Source organism: Lolium rigidum, chromosome 2 (assembly GCF_022539505.1).
Source record: "Lolium rigidum isolate FL_2022 chromosome 2, APGP_CSIRO_Lrig_0.1, whole genome shotgun sequence".
In the NCBI taxonomy this organism is placed as follows: domain Eukaryota; kingdom Viridiplantae; phylum Streptophyta; class Magnoliopsida; order Poales; family Poaceae; genus Lolium; species Lolium rigidum.
The window spans coordinates 83,924,339-83,946,675 of record NC_061509.1 but is presented as its reverse complement, the minus strand read 5'-3'; the positions used below and the strand labels follow the sequence as shown (position 1 = coordinate 83,946,675).

Below are 22,337 nucleotides of genomic sequence, written 5' to 3'. Positions count from 1 at the left end.
CTTCCCGCGCTTTTCCCCGCCTCTTCTCGCGTCGTCGGCGCCTATAAAAGGCCTCCTCCGCTCAATGGACGCCACCACAGCCGCCAGAATCCCTTTCTCCGTCGCAACACATGTCTCGTCGCCTGCACACCACCTACCCAATGATGAGCCGCGCCGGCGGCGGCCAGTTGCCTCCACCACTGTCTCCACCTCCACCTCCATCTCCACCACCACCGGAGTTCGACGTCGAGCTGGAGCTGGCTGACAATGAAGCGTGGGAGGAGACGGCACAAGCGGCCACCATAGCGGCGTTCGACGCCGCCAGAGCGGAAGAGACGCGCCTTCGCCGAGCGGAGGAGATGGGCGAGCGGCGACGTGCAGAGCAGCTGCAGCGGCGCCGCCGTGCGGACAAGCTGAAACTGCGGCGGCGTGCGGATGAGCTGCACAAGCGGCGGCGCATTGAGGAGCTGCAGGATCGGCTGCGGATGCGGGAGCTCCATCAATGGCAACGGTGGGAGGAGCTGGAGCAGCAGTTACAGGAGGAGGCACCGGCAGCGAAAGCGGCGGCCTGGGAGGCGGAGGCGTTGGCGGTGGCAGTCTGGGAGGAGGAGGCGTTGGCGGCGGCACAAGTGAAGGAGGAAGACGACGAAGACGAAGATGACTTCGACTGGTCCGATGACGGCGGGCCGGAGCCGGAGGAGGTGGCGACGCAGCAGCGGGCGGTCGTCAAGTCGTTCGAGTCGCAGAAGAAGCTGCAGGACGACGCTCGTGCCCGCGATGAGGACAACGAAGTGCGGGTTCGCCATGACGTCGAACTCTCCCTCTAGTAGGAGCAGTTGCACGGAGGGTAGGCGACGACGCGACGAACGAGCAGCAGCGTCTTCTCGCCACGCTCTGTACGGAGAGGCGGCGCAAGGCGCACGAGCAGCATCGTAGGAAAGGCAACGACGGGCGGGGCTGTCGAACGCACCACCGGGCGGCCCAGTAGGCCACGGTTAGATAAGCTAGTCGTTTTCATTCAAACTTGTAAAATATAACCAAATTTGAATACAAACATCTATTTTCGTATATCTTTATTGATTTGGGGCCTCTAAATGGAGAGCTGCGACGCACACTAAACGCGGTACCAAGCAATAATGTTTTCCAAACGAGGACGCTTTGAGAAACGCAACCGGAGATACTCTTCCAATTTCATATTGATAAATTTGGGGCTGCGTGCTCGTTTCTTCGAGAAGAATAGAAGCTACTTGGAACAGCACGATTCTGCCAACTGACCCAATTATAAGTAGGCAATGAAGCAATCACCAGAATAGCACATGTGGAAGAACAGGTACGTGCACCGGAAATCCAACTCGGTTCAAGGATGTATATGCGCTCATCGTTCGAAAACATATTTTAAAATGTAACAATTTTCAGAGAAAAATTTACCCATGTATATTTGGACGTTCCATGTTTACACAAAAAAATTCTGGAAATGACTTATTTTTGGGTTTGGTGTAAAAAAAAGTAAATTCCAATGCTAACGCGACTATTCACGGAACATTTCTTTATCTACTTTACACATGGCACATAAAATATTTGTTTTCCTGAAAACTTGTTTGTGAACATAGAATGTTCAAATGTGCACGCGATTTTTCAGATGTTTTTAACATTTCAGAATATTTTTATGCATTTCTCATAAATTGGCCCAGGTGCACGCGTTTAAAAATCAGAGATTGGGCTGTGGATCTTATATTTACTGTAAAATCGAGAACGGGCACGGCCGGGGGAGATCACATCTGGGCTAAGCTGGTCTCATCCTCTGGGTCGGGTCACGTTAACCAGAGCCATCTTGTTTGTTAGAACCAGCAACCCCCAGTATGTGGATCATGTCTGATCATCCAAGTACTACGACGTGTTCTCGACAACGAACTCCTCTAGAACAAGGTCGTGTTTTTAAGTTTAACTTCTCTGTGCACGCAAAGCTGGAGTTTTTTGCCCATGCACAATGTTTCTTTGACCGAAACGTGCTCACCTAGATACTTGTTTATTTGCGATGTCATACTATAACAAAAACTTGTGTTCAGCTTTACATCCTGAGACCGTGTCAGAGTGTCAGTGTCTGATCAAAGCGCCACCTTATGTGTGAGTTGATGGGGATTTAAGCCTTGGCGAGATCGTTGATCAATTCTGTTTAGGATTTGTCCAAGGTTCTTTCCTATGTCAAATTCGCATGAGGCTGATAAACAACTTTACAAGCTCATGATCTCACCTCCGGATTAAAAGCTAGCCGCCAGATTTCTTTAGTGATGGACTTTTGCTATTGGCCCATTTTGGTTGACCAGTTTTGTAGTCTGCAAAGACTATACTAATCGAGAAAGAGAGAGAGAGAGAGAGAGAGAGAGAGAGAGAGAGAGAGAGAGAGATTGATTATACTATCATGCGCTAGGCTGGACCGGGTAGCACATCGCGCGTGCTATGGAATCCCAGCGATGTTGCTAGGAGCCAGGAGGGTTGGCATGTTGTTCTAAGATATAATCCACGCCTCTTCCTCTTCCTCTGGACCCTACTATATTATATACATCTTCGGTCTCATCGTCAATTTACACATAAAATGGATAATCTACATCGGCCTGACTGAAAATTAAGGCCGAGTGGCCGACTAACTCAGCATTGCTACCGGCCACATCAAGCGCATGATACAGGCTCCGGCCTCCGCGCAGAGCCACATGCGCTAACAGTGCATGCATCGGCCAGCTAGCAGATGCCCAGAAGGCCAGAAGCATGTTTCAGGCAGCCGGTAACCAACCATGAAGAAGGCGCGATGACAAACATCCTAGTACAGCGCGGGTTGCCACCGCGTGCAATCATGCCTCGAACAAAGCCACGACGCGACGACCCGCACAAATCTTCGGCGCGGAATATAATCCTAAAGTACCCCAAAGACTCAAATATAGTCAATCAAGAAGGTGGTAAGACCCTTGCTGAGTTCCCAAACAGCATAGAGCTTGGGAAGCTCGGACTCGGTCAAGATCCGTCTCATTCGGTCGTCATTCCATTAAACAATAGACAGGGCATGAGCTCTTACTTGTTCTTGAGCATACCATACACAAATCATACACACAATAAGAGTAGGGTTGTTACCGGCGTCAGTCCCGAACCTGCATAAATCATTCCGTCTTGTGTGTGCTAGCTCATAAGAGATTTTTGCCGCATACCTACCCTCAAATCTATTGCTCTATATGTGCACTCTAATTTGACATCGTCGGCGTGTTGGATGTACAACTAGTGGAATCAACAAGGCCGTGAGTTATTATGGGGAAAGACATGTTGCGCGGGATGACAAACACGAGGGCACAATTTTGCACCGCAAAACTAGATTCCGGACAAACTGAATAACCGATATTGTTTTGTTGTACTAATATCAAAACAAGGATAGCTACTAACTTCATTCTCATCATTTACAGTTACATAGGTTTCTGAAGTTATATGGGACTGTTTTTTACAGCGACTTTGAAAACACTAGTTATTTTCTCGATCAGTTGATGCCTTTTATTACTATACTGAAGTTGAAGTTTTACAAAGGATAACATTATGGGTTACACAGGGTAGATGTATGAATCAACCATCTGAAAATTGGAGATAACATAAAGTGGTTCTGCACTAGCATATGCTATCCTACGATTAAAACGCTGGCTCTACAAATTCTATGCAACTCTCTCGATCCAATTTATGTCGCCTCTTTATTGACTGTAGGAATTTCTCGAGAAGATCCAATGAGTAGTTATTGGAATAACCTGCATAAAAGAATTTTAATTTTGCATTGTTAAAAATATAGTCATTCCTAGTATTCCATATAGCCCAAAGTAAAGCGCATAAAGTAGCTCTGATTTGCACTTTATCTTTCTTACGAACCCCTCTCAGCCAATTTCCAAATAAATTTCTTATATTAGCTAGAGACTAATATCGAAAGCCATATAAACAATTCGTCACAAAATCTTAGCAAAAGGACATGATGAATAGATTATATTGTTTCATTTTGATCACAAAAACAACATCTCTTGCTTCCTCGCCAATTTATTTTTGCTAAATTATTTTTTGTAAGCAATACTTTGCAGAGTAGGAACCACATAAAAATACGAATTTTAAGTGGAACCTTCATCCAATTATATATGCGCAATTTTTTGTATGATCGTTCAGTTTGATTACATACAATGATTTGACCGAGAAAACATTAGATGTTGTTAAGTTTCAAGCAAAAGCATCTAGCCGAGTGAACAACTGCACATCCATCGAACGGGTGCAAAGGGGTAACCATTTATCTCCACTTAAACCCGTAAGATTCTGTCTAAAACCTATGTTTAGAGGCCTTTGAAGCATAACATTTGCAATCGAATCTTGTTTTCTCTGTAGTACGTTATATAGGGGAAGGATATTATTGAGATAGCGGCGTGTTACCTAGCCACGTGTTCTCCCAAAACCGTGTTTCCTCACCATTACCCACCTTGAAAGAACCACATTTAAAGAACTTATCCTTTTACTTCATTAGACGACCCTTCTAAAACGGTGAGTTCATTGACTTGGATTTTACTTGGGATAGGGGTTTGGAGTGTAGATATTTATTTGAATCCGGTCTAGTCGAGAACCTCAACTGTATTCTCAAAGTATCAAGCCTACGTGCGTGTCTCACGGTGTTGGGCCCTTATTTACGCGTGAGCTGCAGCCACGTCAGGGGCGTATAATCTGATTATATATCTAGAATTCTGATTGAGCGCTTCCTATGGGGCGGCTCCTGGCCTGGCGTACGTGATAAACAATTAGTTGTCTGCTAGACATGAAACACGGGGGTGTCCAGCACATGTACATCGACAATGGACCCGATGATACATGCACCATGCGTGTGACCACAAGAAGTTGATGCAGATGTCTAGCTTGTCGGATTGGCTGCATGCACTTATTTTCGTGACAGATGGAGATGTGTTTTTTGAATGAGGCGAGGATCGAGCTGGGCCACTTCAACGAGACCATCGATGGCGACAACATCCCACTAGAATCGCACACGGCCGAACTGACTCATCAATCGATTCACTACATTCGAGGATGCAAATGGCAATTCCTAGTTTCTCATCTGCAGCGTACAGTAATAGGACTCATCAAACGATTCACTGTTCCATTTTTTCTTTATTTTAAGTATTTTAAGTTTTGATTTCTTCTGGATTTGAAGGTTGATCTGATTTATCTTTTGCTGTCAACCGAGTCTGCCAGTTTCTTCATTTCCCTATAGAAGAGCATTTGTCATCTGTCAAGAGGATACTACGATTTATTAATGGTACTCTTGGTCATGGTTTTCATCTACATTCGTCACTGCGTGTAGCTCTCTTTTTGTGTTGGTAAAAATTTGATTGCCTAGAGTGCTCGCAAACATGCTATTGTGGCTCGCTCTAGCACAAAGTCTGGGTATAAGGTTGTGGCTAACGCTACTGCTAAGCTGATCTAGGCGGATACTTCGCTCAAGGAACCTAATTGGTGTTCGTCAAGACTCTCCGCCAGTTTTTATGGTGTGATAATATGGGTGTCATATATCTTTCTTCCAACCCAGTCTTATGGGCACGGATAAAACATGTTGAGGTTGATTACCATTTTGCCCGAGAAAGAGTTGCAAGTTGTTGCAAATTTGGTTTGTCACTTCCAGAAATCAGCCTGCGATATCTTCACAAAGCAGCCGTCACTTCCATTATTTCAGGAATGCAAGCGCAATCTGCACAAGTTCTCCATAGCTGGGAGTGATGAAGGCTGACAGCGTATGTATTTTGGTGTTGTATGTGTATATGTATGTAACCAGTTGTACCCCGTGTGTATCAATATAAAAGGCCAGACGCACACCCTTGTTAGGGTTTGTATGCGTTTCACCCTAATTTCTTGGTCTCAAACTTTTAATCTACGGAGAGGTTTATGTGATCATATTGTGGCTATGGTTTGCAAGTTCTGGTGGGGAAGTTAAAAAGGTAAAGAAACTGCCGTGGGTTTCTTGGAACTCCATGACGATGCCCAAGTATAGGTGCATGATGGTCTTCAAAAATATTGAGGTGTTCCACTTGGCGCTTCTTGCACGCTAAGTATGCATAGCGAATTCTAATGGAGCCCGACTCATTGAGCACGAGCGGTCTGAAGGCGGTATATTTTCCTAACACTAATATTGCGTCAGCTGGTTTAGGGAGCAATGCATCGCGGATTTGGAGGTCGCTTTGCGAAGGTCGTGACATGTTGACGTCGGAATGGATGAAGAATTGGAGTAATAGTTAGGAAGAGAATTGAATTCCATGTGACTCTAACATGAGGTCACTTACGTGTGCACGTATAGACCAACTGACTCTCCCTTTTGAAAGGGATTAATGGTTGTGAAATAAAAATTCTTCAATCAAGGCTCTTTTATCCTAGGCGATGGTGAAAGTACTCGTTTTTTGGGAGAACACTTGGTTAGGAACGGCATCTCTTGCAAACCAATACCCATCTCTTTTAAAACATTGCGAGACATAAAGATGTACCATTGCTAATGTGTTATCAAGTTCACCGTTGAATATAAGTTTTAGGAGAACTTTTTCTACGAATAAACGAGCATCACAGTTACGAATAGAAGCGTCTGTGGATGGTCAAGGTTCCTGCAAAGCTACAGACTTTTGCCTGCCATTTGGCTCGTTCGTTACTACATACGAGTGAAGTACGAGTTCATCGACACATGGCAGAGCGGCTGACATGCTCAGTTTGCAACACATCAGCGGATGCTTAGAGGCACTGTCTCCTGGAATGCAACATGGTTATATCGGTGCGGGCAATGAAAGAAGATCATCTGATGTTACCGGTCTATGTTGACGAGAGGACAAATCTGAAGTTACCGCATGAAAAGTTCATAGAAGTGTTTATTACCTTATGGTCGATATGGTGGGCACGCAAAGACCTAACTAAGGAGGAGGAGTTCCTGTCCCCACACATGATCATTAGAGAAATAAATGCATGTAAGAGTACTTTCCAAGAGGTGGCTTTCACCCATGGGTGACACGAAGCAAAAAACCCTCCTCTACCCCAACCCTATCCCCGTCATCGTGGGGAGTCAACGCCGGGTAAAGCCCACACCGGTGACGGTGGCATCTGGGCCTCCTTCTTCGAGCAGTGACCCCTCAATCCCGCGGCGTTGTTGACGAAATGGAGCGTCGGCGGCAGCAGAGTGCCGCAAACTTCCAACAACGATCCCGCATTGGTGGAGATAATGATGATCGTCCCCCTCCCATGGCTGCAACCGATGGATCTAGGTCCGCCCTGCATGGGCTTTGGGCGTGATGCCATGGTTATGGGAGGCGTGGCAACGCCTGGCTACGCTGACATACGGGCATTGCGGTGGTGTCTCCGTCGATGGGCTAGGTGGGTCTGGGATCTTGGGTGGCAGCCCTGGAGGATCTTGGTGGCGGTGGTCGGCGTGGCTGTGTCGCGGTGGCCGAGGTTTGGAGGTGATGCACCCGATTGGCGAGCCTGCGGGGGGACAAGCTCGTGGACCGTCCTGGCATGCAGTCTCGTGCTTGCCAGCGAGGTCGACATGGCTTCCCCGATGATGTGCCGGTGGTGTATTGCATTCAATCTTGGAGAGTGAGCGACGCAAGGTGTGCGGTGAAGGCAGGTAGTGTGGGGGCTGTCTGCTAGCCTGGTTTCGAATAAAGGTGGCTACCATAGGGTTCCAACTCGCGCCAAGATGAAGATTTTCCGGATGCGTGTCCCCATCGATCTGGCTGAAGTGTCGTGTTCCGGAAGGCTCCGCTGGCGAACTCCACTGGATGATTCATCCCTAGAGATTGCTGGATCAGGTGGGATTCGATCGTGTGCACCCGTTTTTTCCTTTGATCGATTGGTTTCAGAGGGAGCACTTCAAAGCTCTGCTGGTTGTTAATATCATGGGGCACATTCTCGTTATTTGGTGCTGCGGAGAATATCATGGAAGCCGAGATCTGAGGACTAGCAATTAATGGTGGTTCGAGTGTGGTGGGTGATGAGGAATTGGCTTCATGATTCGTGACTTGAAGCATCGTCATGCAAGTGGGGATGACGGCACAAGAGAAGTTCATAGTCTTACATTTCATAGTGACAATCCAGGATCTGTCCTTAATTGGTTGTACCTAGCAATATCCTAGTTGAAGGCATTGTTTTGAGAGCGAGGACGTTCTTCAGGGTGAAAACCTAAGATCTATGATCGGGCGGCAATTGCTCTTGTGCACTGTTTCGTTCTTGAAAGCGTCGCTTTTGAAGAAGCTGGACTTCTGGTGGTGTTAGTAGTGCTGGTTCAAAGAATATATCATTGTAGTAGGATTTTTTTTTGTAATTCTTCTTTCTATTTTAGCTGTGTGCATCTTTAATGCCGCTAGTGTAATGCTTCGTTGCAGAGGTTGGGTGTAATTTGTATCTTCGCGATATTAATATATGTTGTTTGTCCAACAGTTCAAATGCAACAATCAAGCGTAGTTTAAACTCTAGTTAATTCACATGATAAGCACATTTATCAGTGTAATCACTATTACCTTAACTGTACTCAAACTTAAGCATGGCCTGCTCTTTCGTTACAGAGGAGTCGGAGAGAGAGGATGGGAGGCAAGCTATAATAAAACCCTAATCAACTTCCTTGTTACTGTTCTGCCGCTTACCAAGTTGCATTTGTGGTTTCGGATCAGAGCCCCGCAAGCTCCCTTTCCTTCCTCTCCTTCGATGTATCGTCAACGGTCAACGTGGTTCTCTGCAACAATACAATGCTACATCTATATTAAAATAAGTATCTTAGTTTTATCTAGATATGGATGTGTTTAGACATATTTTACTTATAAGTATAATCGTATCTACAAAAGTTTAAGATATTTACTTTTAGACGTAGGGAGTATCTAAGACATCAAGAATGCATACTACCAAATTGTTACAAAAGGAGTAAAGGAAAAGAGCGTCAGTGATCCAGGGCGAGCACAACCGCCAATCATGGCTTGACAACAAATGTGGACAATCCCTGTTGCTAGGGCTAGACGAGGTGAGTGTACGAGGGCCGGCGAGTGTACGATCCAGTAGAGGAAGCTCTATGAGAGCAGGTTGTCCAATTGTGCCGTTAAACATTTCAGTGCGCCAATGCGGAAGGCGTCGTTATTATTATCACAAGGAGAGATCATCAAACTAAGTCGTTGAGGATGATCAAAATTAAAGACAGGAAGGAGGAGGGGCGTAGTTTTATATTCCTCACCGGCCCTCGTATATCAGGTACATCCCTTCCAGGCGGTGAGATGAATGAGCGTGGAAACCACTTTCAGTTAAGCCTGGGCCAACTTGCATCGTTAGCCGCCACAACTTGATGAAATTGATACATGCAAATGTGAGATAAGATCGTCTCATGGAAAATAATGGACCTGTCATCCTGTCAACATGTTGGATACCGAACAAAGCCAACCGCTGTATTGATTGTTCAGTAACAGAAACAAAACCGAATAAAACCACTTGCCAACAAAACTAATCTCTATGCTTTAATTTCTATGCTTCACATCATACAACCAATTTAGTATCAGAGCATGTCTAACAGGCCCTTCAAACTGCGCTCACCCCGTATAATTCCGGCGGGATAGGGGGTGAGCGCAGTTTGGACAGTCTACCAGGCCCCGTATTCGGGCCGGTCCGTATCGTGGAATACGGCCCCCAGGAAAACCACACAGTGGCCCCCCTACAAATATAGGGCGAAGGTGCGAGTGGGGGTCGAACCCCTCACTCGCAACCCTAGCTCCGCCGTGCGCCGCCGCCTCCCCGCTAAGCTCCGGCGAGAAATTCCACGCCGCTCGCCTCCACATTAGCACCGCCGCTCTCCATGTCCGCACGCTGCATCACCAGCGCGTCGCCCGCCTCCGGATCGAAGCGATCCCGCTCGCCGGACACGCTCGAGGAGGCGTGGCGGCGCCAATGCAAGCTTTCCGCCGTCGGGAGTCGGCGTGCGGCGTGCAGGTACGCCGGCGGCCTCTACGTGCCACCGAAGCTCCGCGAGTTCGCGGCGGGCGGGCGCTGGTACAAGGCAGATCCGCCGCTCAAGCCGATGAGCGGCCCCGACTTCGAGAAATGGCGCGCCGATTGGGAGATGCACCGCCGGTAGAAGGCGGCATGGGACGCGCGGATTGGGAGCACCAGCGGCGGAGGAGCTCCGCGAGCCGGCGAGGAGGAAGAGGAGGCGGAGGAGGGGGAAGACCCCCTCTACTTGCAGGCGGTGGCCGCATCCAGGAAGGATGCCGCCGAAGCTGCTCGGGCGGAGGAAGACGAGGCGACGGCGGCCATCGCCACCGTGAAGGAGATGGAGGCGCGGGAGGCCGCCGCCAATGCGCCATTCGTCATCCTCGACGAGTAGATAGGTTCGTAGAAGTCGCGATCCATTAGGATCGCGCAATTCTGTATGATCCGTATGTATGATCTAGCTATGAACTGATCGTGAACTATCGAACAAATTTACCGGGGTTTGCAATTTTCAAATATACGGAGTGAAATACGGGGTCTGCTAGACGGAATGGTTCTTGCGTAAGCAATTTTTTTGATACAGGACCCTCTACTCGCGTTTTACGGGGCAGAAAAGTAGGCTGCTAGACATGCTCTCAGTTTCATGGGGTTGAAGAACATAATGAATAACAGTTAAGTCAATTACATCAAATATGGGTATAAACCTGATGCCCATGTTCAAGCCCCTGTCAAAGTTGGCTATGAGTTTTTCCACTGTTGAATCGCTGCACGCAGCGAATGGTTGGGAATTGTAGATGAATTCGGGAGATTGCACCTCGTCACGGGTGATACCCTGTGTTTCCGGACCCAAGCTTCGATGGCATGGTGCTCATAGGTGTGTCCATCTGCGGCGACATATGGATCATCCATCACCTCCTGCACCGAAACTGTGTGGTTAGCTAGGGGATAAGACGTAGTTACTGAAATGATAGTCAAGTAGAAGCAGAATTACCTGTGTTAACGGGCAGATGAAGTGTCTTGGTACACATGAGTCTGGATTTCTTATATTGATATTAGAAGAAACTCTATGCAGAATTTCCTCGAGCTTCGGCAGCACCTCCGACTCGAGATCAGGACGATCCCTGCATTTCAGGGCCGTGCACCGTAAACCGAGCTTTGCCAACATTTCTGTCTCAGCGAGTGGCCAATCAGTTTGAGATTTGTCGAGGATATGAGCAAGCGAACCCCTTTCGGTAGCGTTTTCTGCGCTTACGATGAGTCCATTCGGGTGTTTCCCGGTTAGTATCTGAAGAATGATGACTCCCAGTGCGAAGAGGTCCGATTTCGGTCGAACTGTCCCAGTTGTTTGGTACTCTGGGTCCATGTAGTACAGCGTACCAGCGATGATAGTATCTTTGTATTCAGTTTGCCATTCAGGCACAACGTCAGATATGAGCTTCGCAAAGCCAGCATCTCCGATCTTACCCACATAGTTCTTGTCCAATAGTATGTTTGCAGGTTTCAGGTCACGGTGGACAATTGGCTCCGGTTTCCTTCCATGCAAGAAAGCAAGCCCACAAGACACTTCAAAGATGATTCGAAACCGGAGGAACCAGTGCAGTGGCTGACGCCTTTTGTTGTCAAGGAGTTGATCTTCTAGACTTCCATTCGACATGTACTCGTATACGAGACAGCCGATTTCAGGACAGAAACCGATCAACATAACCAAGTTGGGATGGTGAAGTTTGCTAAGAATCTCAACCTGGATGAATCCGTATAGGGTAAATAATTGAATCATTAGACATAATATGAATGAAATTATGTTTTATGCCATATTTCCGTAATCCATCCATACCTCTCTCAAGAACACGTCAATTTTGTCAGTGGAATCCTGCTGAATTGTCTTGACCGCTACTTCAATGTGATCAAGGGTGCACCTATACACAGTCCCATAACCTCCCTCACCGATCTTCCTTGCTTCAGAGAAGTTATCAGTGGCAAGTTCTATTTCATGTTTCGAGTATCGCCTGCAATTTTTGCTTGTCGACAATATAGCATCCACAACCTTCTCCTTATCAATAGAAACTATACCACCTACCATTTTAGCCTTGTGCTTAGAGTAGGCCTCCCGGGTGAATGATCTTTTGGCTTTCTCAACTTCTTGAATGGCTACCAAATGCTTTGCTTTCTCATCAGCTGCAACCTGCTTAAGAGTTTCCTCCTTATGTAGTGCATGCTCCACCTTCCTTGCATCTTCAGAACATTCAGTAGAAAGTACCTGAATCTGCGACATGACGAGACTTCTTTTAACCATGTAAGAGAATGTTGAATCACGCTAAGTAATACTAATATGAGAATATTTACTGATAGAACATTCGTACTCATGCTTTTCAAATTATTCAGGGAAGTAGTACTGCACAACACAATAGCTAGACTGTTGGATCAGCATCACTACATAGGGATAATAGCTTCTTAAGCTACGACAGTCTGCTGAAGAAATTTAACCTTTTTCTTAGCATGGACGAGATCTTCACAAGCTTTATCATACATTACCACGGTTTCCTTCAATTCCTTCCTCAGTTTTTCTACTTCATCTATAGATTGACACTGTCGATAACGTCGGGATAACAATTCAGTATGTTCTGGAAGCAAATACATCTGAAACTGCACATTTCTCATGAAACACAATATAATATATGCAGTTATTCATGGATGTCAATAATCGATTCAGGTCAAAATAATCTCAAAAAATAGAATATAGATCTGAAATCTAATCGAGTACCGGACCTCATCACTTGAGTTCGATGCAGCATAAGGACCTTCCTTCAAGGAGCTGTGAGAACTATAGTTTTTGATCAAATCTCTTCCTTTTGTCTTTGCACTTCCATTTCCTACTTGGACAAGTGCACCACTTTCTGATCTTGTACTATCATCAGAGAAAGCACTATGAGAACAACGGGCCTGAGAGCATGATACTGAGCGTGACTCTGCATCAGTAACGTTCTCGAATAACAAGCCCATCTGTTTTTGCGCAAATGCTTCGTGACTAATTGATTGAATGCTTAAGTTTGTGTTAGACTCTGGAAAAAAAATTTGAGAACATCCAATACGCAAAGAGAATTAAAAAACATCCAAGACAAAAAAAAGGAGACATGACAAGAAATTAAATTGTAAGATATATAAAGCTAATTATAGAAGTTGACACATACTGCTTGCCTGAGGATATCCTGAAACTTTCACGATTATTGTTCGCTTGCACACAACAAATACGTTGCACGAGTTTTGTGTATTTTTCAGGACAGCATTTGGCACATCAGGAATACGCAGCACCCTGCATAGTGGATGGTGCAGTGATTTAAGGCAGCAGATATGACCCAAGCTGAAACCTAAGTGTTTAAGACCTAATAAAAAATATAGTGCTTATAATAGATGCAGTGATAATTGTACAGCCATGAAGATATTTCTGAATTTTGAAGAGCCTGTAGGCACAATATGGCAAAACATTACTGAAGGCAGCTTCAGAATGCTAACAAGTAAAAGTAAGCTCACCTTAAAGTAAACTACTTGGAAATATTACTGCCAATAATGAACTCAAGGTCTACTTGGATTGGAGGTACTTCTTGTGTGTTCCCCGGTACATAGATCGAACTTGAGCTAAATAAAAAATACTACACTCGGTCGAAGCAGGGCCAATCAACTACTACCTGTTTTTTTCCTAATTACGATGTGTTTTAGTTTCGGCCAAAGTCAACTTCTGTAAAGTTTGACTAAATATATATAAAATCAACGTCTACGATATTAAAAGTGATTTGAGAGAGAGGGATGTGCTCTTCCTTAAGTTTTAGTCCGACCAACATTGATCGGACCTGTATTTTAAGGCGAAATCCAATGATCAAGCCTTAACTGGGTTCATCTGCTACAGGGGTGCACACTTTGCTCCCTTTCATAGACGTTTTGCTGTCGGAAAACCTTTCTCGCTGCCAGCGTGTTACCAATGGTTATATTGATGATTGGTGTGGTGTACGATATGAGATCGTTGTGTCATGACATTCGAATGTCAAATCTCTGTGCATCTGGATTGCAGAAGCGGCGTGTATTTGGTGGGTACTTGGTACAAATTTCATAGTATAATATATTGTTTTATATCGAAAAATCTAGAACCCAATGCACATCATGTAAAGACATAAGAGCATCTCCAACTGACGCGCCAAAAGGGTAAAAAAAACACCAGTTTAGCGCGCCGGCGTCGAAAACTTTCGCTTCAACATACGCGCGAAATAACGCTCGCTAATTTTTTTGCCGCGCACGGTATAAAATGGCGCGTGCGTCGTGTCCTCACCGTCGCTGAAAAGTCATTCCCGCCACGCGCTGCCCTCTCGCCTTCCACGCGCCACTTCCCCTTCCACGCATACCGACGCCACCGAGATCGCGCCGCCGCCATGCCCCCCGGCGCAACCCCTCCGGTTTCGTGGGCGTGCGCGCCCACCCGAGCGGCACGTTCTATGCGGAGATCCGCGCCGGCGGCGCTCACCTCACCCTCTTCCAACAGCTCAATTTCAAGGACTGCGCCTCGCTCGAGGAGGCGGACTTCTTGGTCGGCTTCGACAACCTCGTCACCGCCTAGCAGCCTCGTCGCCAGCAGCTTCAGTGCCGCCCCGTCATTGCGCAGGCGGATGAACACGCCATGGAGGCGTGGGCCGCCGCCTTTCTGCGGGACGTCCTCGACGAGCGCACCTTCTATGCGCAGAAGAAGGCGGAGCACGGGGCGAAGAAGGAGGCCAAAACGATAAACGTTGGCCGGATTTGTTCTTGACCAAGCCGTCGGACCGTCAGGATCGGACTTCTATTTCTCCGATTTTTAGATGTTTTTTTAGATGTATTATCCGTTTAATTATTGTTTTTGTAGTCGTTGTAAAATCTTTTTTAGTACTATGTTTGATCTTATTTTTTATTATATGTCTGCAGAACTTGTTTTTCGCCCTGTATTTTTTTATACGTCTGGAAAACCTAGAGACGCACCCGCGTCTGAAGATGAAGATGAGAAAACCGGCGCTGTATAATTTTTTTAAGCGCGTTCGATGGTGCTTGCGTCTGTTGGAAATGCTGTAACAGTACAGAAGTACACACAAAATGCGAACATCAGATCTACCAAGCCCTCAAAAATGCAGTAATTGCGATTAAAGGTATTGCTCCGTGGGGCTTTCAGAATCAACCCTCCACCAGAAAGGCTAAATTAATAGCAACAAAGGCACGCCTTTTTCTGGTACTACTCACCTTTCAGTTTATTGCTCAACGATAGTGCCCGGATTCAACTCTATCAGTTGTTCACTACTAACTTGCCAAGGACGATCGGTGGTCACAAAAACGAAGAAAGAAGAGAGGAATGGAGGGGAAAATAGCGCACCTCTGGAACCACCGGAAGGAGACGGAGCCGAGCACCAAGCACCGCACGCCGAACTCGGCGACGTACCGCAGGAGCGCCTCCGCCACGTCGTCGCCCTCCACCACCACCGTCTCCACCTGACAACAAAAAATCAGATCAAATGCGTATGTCTGTGAAAATGCGATACGTCTCGCGCTCGTGCGTGCACTCACATTGGCGTAGGCGCGGCCGCCGCAGAGGCGGCGGAAGGGTAGCAGAGCCTCCTGCACGCGCGCGTGCCGGTCGTGGGAGTAGGCCTTCGCCGCGTCGCGCCCCACTCGCGCCACGGGCACCCGCTCACCCGCTTCGCCGCCGACCCAAATCAACACAAACAGCGCGCGTACGTCAGCTCGATCGCGCCATAATCAACCCGGGCCAAGGAGGGCGAGAGGCAAATATATAGATGGGGAGCATCCTTACTCGGGGAGGGGACGAAGGAGAGCGGTGGGATGACGTGGACGAAGGCGATGGCGGCGGCGCGGCCTACGCCGTCGTCCTGGAGGAGGCTGGCCGCGGCCCACCGGGCGGCGCGGCGGCTCGCGCTGCCGCCCGGGCGGACGGCGACGGCGACGGTGGGCGATGGCGGCGGAAGCGCGCCGGAGGCCATGGTTGTAGGAATGGGGAGGTAGATGCGCGCTGGAGGTGTTGCCTGCGCCGCCGTGCGTGTCGTGTGTTGGCCGTTTGTCAGCCAGCCCGCTCGGCGCGGGATATCAGAGCGCACGCGGGAATCAGTTGGTTAATGGCCCTGCAGTTAGTTGCGGGTGTAGCGAGGGGAGGGGTGTCAGCGACAGAGATGGGTGTGGATAAGTGGATTACCACAGCTGACGAATATGGGATCTTGTTACATTTCTTCCTATACTTACTCGATATATACAATTATATGTTTTTGCTATTGCTGCAATATATTACTCATAATAGACCACACGCCAGCTTTCTGTTTTGTGTACATGGTGTTAGAGTTGTATTAGCTCTCGTATACCATACAAACTATGTGTATCGGATACGGTTACGATGTTTTTTTTTGAGGGGAATCGTGAGCTTTATTGATTATAAATTATGGTTTTTACAATCATTAGTGATCAACTCAATCACACAGGATGGAGCCGAACCACTTAAAACACCACTAGACTCACGCTTCCCTATTTGCGCCAAACAATGCGCTACTCTATTGCTATTCCTATCGACTTTCCGAAGTTCGAGATCCGGATGAAAGCGTAGAAGATCTTTAATCTCCATGTAGATGCTCCAGGAGGACGAGCGATCTAGCACAGTAGAGGTTACAGGCTTACAGCAGTGATCACCCGTTGGCAATCAGTTTCAATGATACCAGGGCGTTGCATATTGATCAGCTGGCGAAGCCCATCAAGACATGCCACAGCCTCGGCTAAGGCTGGACACGAGCCAGCTCGAGCTCGGCTCGGTGCGAGCCGCAGTTTGGCTCGTTCCAAACAGGCTCGGCTCGGGCTGGCTCGTTTGGCTGGCGAGCTGAGAAAAGGGGCTCGGCTCGAGCTTAGCATAAACTCGGTCTGGCTCGGTGCAGCTCGCGAGCCACGGAGGTAAAGGTCGCTGACATGTGGGTCCTTCTTCCCCAGCAGTGGCAGCGGCGGCGCAGAGTGGCCTGCTCGTCGGAGATGGGAGGGAGGGGACGGAGAGAAGCCTTCCCAAACGAGGGAGAGAAGACAGGGGCGAGGGAGAGAAGGCAGGGCACGGCTGCGGCTTCCCAGACGAGGGCGCATGCGTTGCCGGCGGCGCATATGCTTGGGCAGTGAGTCACCAGGTGACGGCGGCGACATCATGAGCGGTGGCGGCGATGGCGACATCATGCGCGGCGGCGCGTGTGCGGTTGTGGCGGCGGCGCGTGTGCAGGTTGAAGGACTCGATCTAGTCTCGATCGATTTCACCAGGATCCAGACATTCACCCGTCCACCGTTCATGGGCCACGCAACAGCCCAACTGCCTCCTCTTAATTCGAGAAAAAAAAGTCACGAGCTAACGGGCTGGCTCGGGCCGAGCCGGACGAGTTTTTAGCCCGCTACGGTCCAGAAAAACAGGCTCGACTCGAGCTGTGTCTTACGCGGGCCGAGCTCAACTCGGGCCGAGCCAAGAAAAGCTCGGGCCGAGCTAAAAGCTCGGCCCGTACGTCCAGCCTTAGCCTCGGCCTCTTCTGCACTTGCACAATATGGAATGAACCTCCATTCAGTGAGCACCACCAAGCCAAGCTCGTCCCGAATAATGATCCCTATCCCAGCTTTCTTGTTCAGATTATCCCAACCTGCATCTACATTTACCATGTACAAACCAGTGGGAGGTGGATTCCAACGTGATTTCTCGTCAATGTTAGCATGCACACTCTGGCTGGGAAACAATAGCATCTTTCCTTTCGGATCCGATCGGGTTGTTTTTGCCTCCTTGAACGAGACCTCATAATTCTGCAAGAAGTGAACTGAAGCCAAGACCGAGGCTTTACCGTCACCATGTACCACATCGTTTCGATGGTGCCACACTCGCCAGAACAGAAACATAAGTTTTATCCTCGTCTCCACAGGAGCATTTGACATCATTTGGATAAACCATTCATCACCAGTTTTCAAAAAGCGGCCTCGGGCGGGAGAGGCCAAACAGACCGGAGACTGTTCCTCGGCGCTCGCGCCCGGGTGCAAGCCACGAGAGCATGGTGCCCATCTTCCACTTCCATACCACATACTGTACATGTAGGGCTAATCCCGTTGATCCGCCGATGCAGGTTTTCCATCACGACGAGTGTATTGGTCGCTGCTTTCCAAGCGAACACTCTAATCTTCCGGGGCACAGGTGTTTTCCAAATATGATCCCAGATCGGTCTATCTCCCGAGTGGCATAGAACTAGATTGGCCCGCGGCAAGCCGGTCTAGGGACGGCCGGAGACCCAACCGATATGCGAGAGCGTACAGTAAAGACTCCGTTCTCCTCCGGACTCCATGCGACAAAATCATCAGTAGTTCTTGGCGTTAGTTTCATGGCCAAGATGGCCTCTCGCATCATGCGGGAAAAAGTATTTCCGAATGATTTGTTCATCCCAGGAGCGAGTATTCGGGCGAATTAACTCGGAGACCCATCCGATCCTTGTATGCTCCTTCTTCCCCGAGACTTTCAGCGAGTCTTGGCGTTGTATCCAGTTATCACGCCATATTCGAACTTGAGATCCCGAACCAATCCTCCAAATTGCGCCTTTCTTAAGGAGCTCTAGGCCATGCATGACACCGTGCCAAGACTGCGACGTATTCGAATGAAAGCCGTGTCGAGCAGGTTCCCGTTCGGGTAGTATTTCGCCTTGAGCAATCTAGCACATAAACTGTCCGGCTCTTGGATCAATCTCCATGCTTGTCGTGCAAGTAAGGCTTGATTGAAAATTTTAAAATCTCGAAACCCCATGCCTCCATGCGATTTGGGTCGAGTTACCTTGTCCCACGACATCCAATGCATGCGACGCCTATTGTGCTCATCACCCCACCGGAAATTTCGGACGACTTGGTTAAGATCTTCAATTAGGCCGGCTGGGAATTTAAAAACTCCCATAGCATACGTGGGTAATGCTTGAAGAATGGCTTTGATGAGTACTTCTTTGGCACCACTTGACATGTACTTCTCAACCCAATCACAACCTCTCTTAACAAATTTCTCCTTCACCGGCTGAAACTTGCCGTTCTTCATTCTACCTTCAGGGACCGGGAGACCTAGGTACTTCTCCTCAAAGCAAGTAGTCTCATACCCCGGAACTGATTGTATTGTGTTTTGAGCATACGTTACACATTTGTTCCCGTATAGAATAGAGCACTTGCCTAAGCCGACCAGCTGACCAGTCCCCAGCTCGTATCGATCCAGGTATAGATTTCACCACTCTTGCTTGCTGCACCGATCCCTCAAAGAACATTAGGCGGTCATCGGCGAAGAGAAGGTGTGAAATGCCTGGAGCCCTCCGACAAATTTTTAATTCATGTAGAGCACCTTGCTCAATCTCCTGCTTTATCAATGTTGATAGACCATCAGCAACAAAGAGAAATAAATAAGGCGATAGTGGATCACCTTGGCGAAGCCCGCGAGTAGGAAAGAAAGAGTCCAACAAATGTCCATTGAAGCGAACCGAGTAGCGTACGGTGGTTACACACGCCATCACCCACCGTATCCAATTACTATGAAAGCCCAATTTCGCTAAAACTCCTTCGAGAAATCTCCAATCAACACGGTCATAGGCCTTAGCCATATCCGAGTTTATACGCACGGTACTTCGCACATGTTGCCGAACCGGACTGAATTGCATGTATGCACTCAAAAGCAATTAGTGCATTATCAGTTATCTGGCGACCAGGAATGAAGGCGCTCTGGAATGGGGCAATAATATCTTGTAGAAGTGGTCGGAGCCGATTTACTATGCACTTGGAGACAATTTTGAAGATCACGTTACATAGGCCGATAGGTCTAAAGTCCTTGAGCTCTTCTGGATCATTCTTTTTGGGTATTAAAACTATAGTAGTCTCATTTACCTCACTCGGCATAATCCCATCAACAAAGAACTGTTGTACAACAGCCACCACATCCTCTTTCAAAAGCCCCCAATTCCGTTGAAGGAATCGAGCCGGAAATCCATCGGGACCCGGTGCCTTCAATGGCCCTATCTGAAATAAGGCGTCTCCAATTTCTTTCTCAGAGAACGGGGCCATCAGTGCTTCATTCATATGGTCATCAACACATGGCTGGATTATATTGAGAATCTCAGATGGATCAACATTGTCATCTCAGATGGATACGGTTACGATGTACTCCTATACCCCCTATATTAACACCTAACCCGTACCAGCTCTACGTACGGTTCAACCCTAAATCTCTCATGGTATCAGAGCAGCCTTCTCCCTTCTAGCTGTCTCTCTCTCTCGGCGATCTACGCCGGAAATTCGCCCGCCGCCGCCATTGGCCGGTGCAGGACCAGACAAACCATAACCCTTTTTCTCTCCAGCCACCTCACGCCGCCGGGAACCAGAAACACCACAACAAAAACCAAAAACCGAACAACCTCTTCGATCGTCGTCTCCTGATCGGGATCCAAACACCAAAACCCAAAAACAACCAAAACCCTAGATCCGACACCACATCGCCCGGCCGCCGCTGTTTGCCGCCGTGAGCATCGATCAACCAACATCAATGGCCTCGTCTTCGTCTGCCGCTGCCGCCGCGAACCTCGCGTCTGCCCTTGGCTCGCCGCCAACGGAAAAACTCACCCGACAGAATCACTTGTTCTGGAAAACACAAATCCTCCCGGCTCTTCGAGGTGCCCAGGTCATGGGCTTGCTTGATGGATCCGACACTGCTCCATCGAAGACTATTGAGGTTGAAGATAGCGAGAAGAAAAAGACCACCGTCCCCAATGATGCCTATGCTGTGTGGCTCGCACGTGATCAGACCGTCCTAAGCTATCTAGTGAAGGGCCTCGACGTTGATCTTCTCTCCCATGTTGTTGGCCTTGAATCAACCCATCAAGTCTGGTCCACAATTGAAGGCTTATTCACCTCGCAGTCTCGCTCTCGCGTGAATATGCTTCGGGGTGCTCTTGCTAACACAAAGAAACTTGAGCTGACGGTGCCACAATTTATCTCCAAGATGCGGGGGTTTTGCGTCTGAGCTTGCCGCTGCCGGGAAAATAGTTGATGATGATGATTTGAAGGGATACATCTTGGGAGGACTTCAGGGGCCGTATACTCCCTTCGTTGCATCGATGAATGCCACACCCAATACCCCCCTCACAGATATGTGTGCTCAGCTTCAAGCTTTTGATGATCGCGAGGTGCTGCTAGCTGAGTCAACTCAAATCAATCCAGTGTTCCAATCATCTACCAATGTCACTGCACGTGGGGGTAATCCACCTCGGCCAGAGGACCAGCGTCGTTATGGTGATGGTGGCTACCATGATGGTGGTGCTACCGTGATCGTCGTGACGACTACCGTCGTGATGATCGTGGAGGTGGATACCGTGATCGCCGTGATGACCGTGGAGGATACCGTGATCGGCGTGATGACCGTGGAAATTGGAAGCGTGATGATCATGACCGTGGCTACTATAGGCGTGACGACCGTGATATTCAGCGCCGTGATGGTGGAGGAGGTGGCCGTGGTCGTGATGACCGTGGTGCACCCAAGGGAGGCCGCGGTCGTGGCAGGACTCCTACACGATTTGTTGACACCACATGCCAAATCTGCACAAAATATGGTCATCCTGCGAATGAGTGTTGGTGGCGCTATTCTGATCGTGATGATGATGATCGCAATGACCGAGATCGTGCTGAAAAAGGGGCCTATGGAGTTGACACAAATTGGTACATGGACACTGGCGCCACTGATCATATTGCTGGACAGTTGAACAAGTTACACACTCATGATGATTATCGAGGCCGTGATCAAGTCCACAATGCAGGTGGTACATGTATGACAATACAGCATATTGGTAGATCAACACGCATACACCTCATAGTTCTCTTAAATTAAATGATATCCTCCATGTTCCTACTGCCACCAAAAATCTTTTATCTGCTTATAGAATTACCCTAAACAATGATGCCTTTATTGAAATTCACCCATTTTTCTTTTTGATAAAGGACCAGGCCACCAAGCAAATAATGTTTAGAGGTCCATGTCATGGCGGCTTATATCCTCTTGTGCCCATTGATGCTGGCTCTGACAAGCATGCTTTCATCACCATCAAGCCGTCTTCATCCACTTGGCATTTCCAGGAGCATCTCTTTTCCTTCTTCCGGTTCCACACATCGCTGGAGGACACCGGTGATGTTGTAGATCTTCTTGATGAGACTCGAGACGTGGCCTTAGAACGAACAATAGTATATCAGCAGGCGATACGGAATTATCACAGCCGAAGAGTTCGCACTTGAAGCTTCAGCGTTGGTGATCTAGTACTACGATTGAAGCAAGATAGAACCCTGAAACT

The 22,337-nt window shown here is 48.1% G+C and overlaps 1 protein-coding gene across 1 annotated transcript; it reads right to left on the bottom strand.

Moving 5' to 3' along the window:
- Positions 1 to 10,607: 10,607 nt before the first annotated feature.
- On the bottom strand, positions 10,608 to 15,974 carry LOC124689933 (U-box domain-containing protein 34-like). Its single transcript, XM_047223383.1, has 9 exons — positions 15,788 to 15,974; positions 15,541 to 15,671; positions 15,350 to 15,465; positions 13,155 to 13,276; positions 12,733 to 13,025; positions 12,451 to 12,552; positions 11,801 to 12,229; positions 10,958 to 11,707; positions 10,608 to 10,881 (listed from the first exon to the last, which is right to left on the bottom strand). Exons 1-9 carry the CDS (start codon positions 15,972 to 15,974, stop codon positions 10,705 to 10,707), a joined length of 2,307 nt encoding a protein of 768 aa, XP_047079339.1. The 3' UTR covers positions 10,608 to 10,704.
- Positions 15,975 to 22,337: the final 6,363 nt, after the last annotated feature.

What these genes read in the sequence shown, in the direction of transcription:
- LOC124689933 (XM_047223383.1), bottom strand. Translation starts at nt 15,974, where the DNA reads ATGGCCTCCGGCGCGCTTCCGCCGCCATCGCCCACCGTCGCCGTCGCC. An exon ending in TCCTTCCGGTGGTTCCAGAG is followed by an intron (nt 13,277 to 15,349) that starts GTGCGCTATTTT and finishes TCCACTATGCAG; the next exon opens with GGTGCTGCGTATTCCTGATG. An exon ending in CATCGAACTCAAGTGATGAG is followed by an intron (nt 12,553 to 12,732) that starts GTCCGGTACTCG and finishes CGTTATCGACAG; the next exon opens with TGTCAATCTATAGATGAAGT.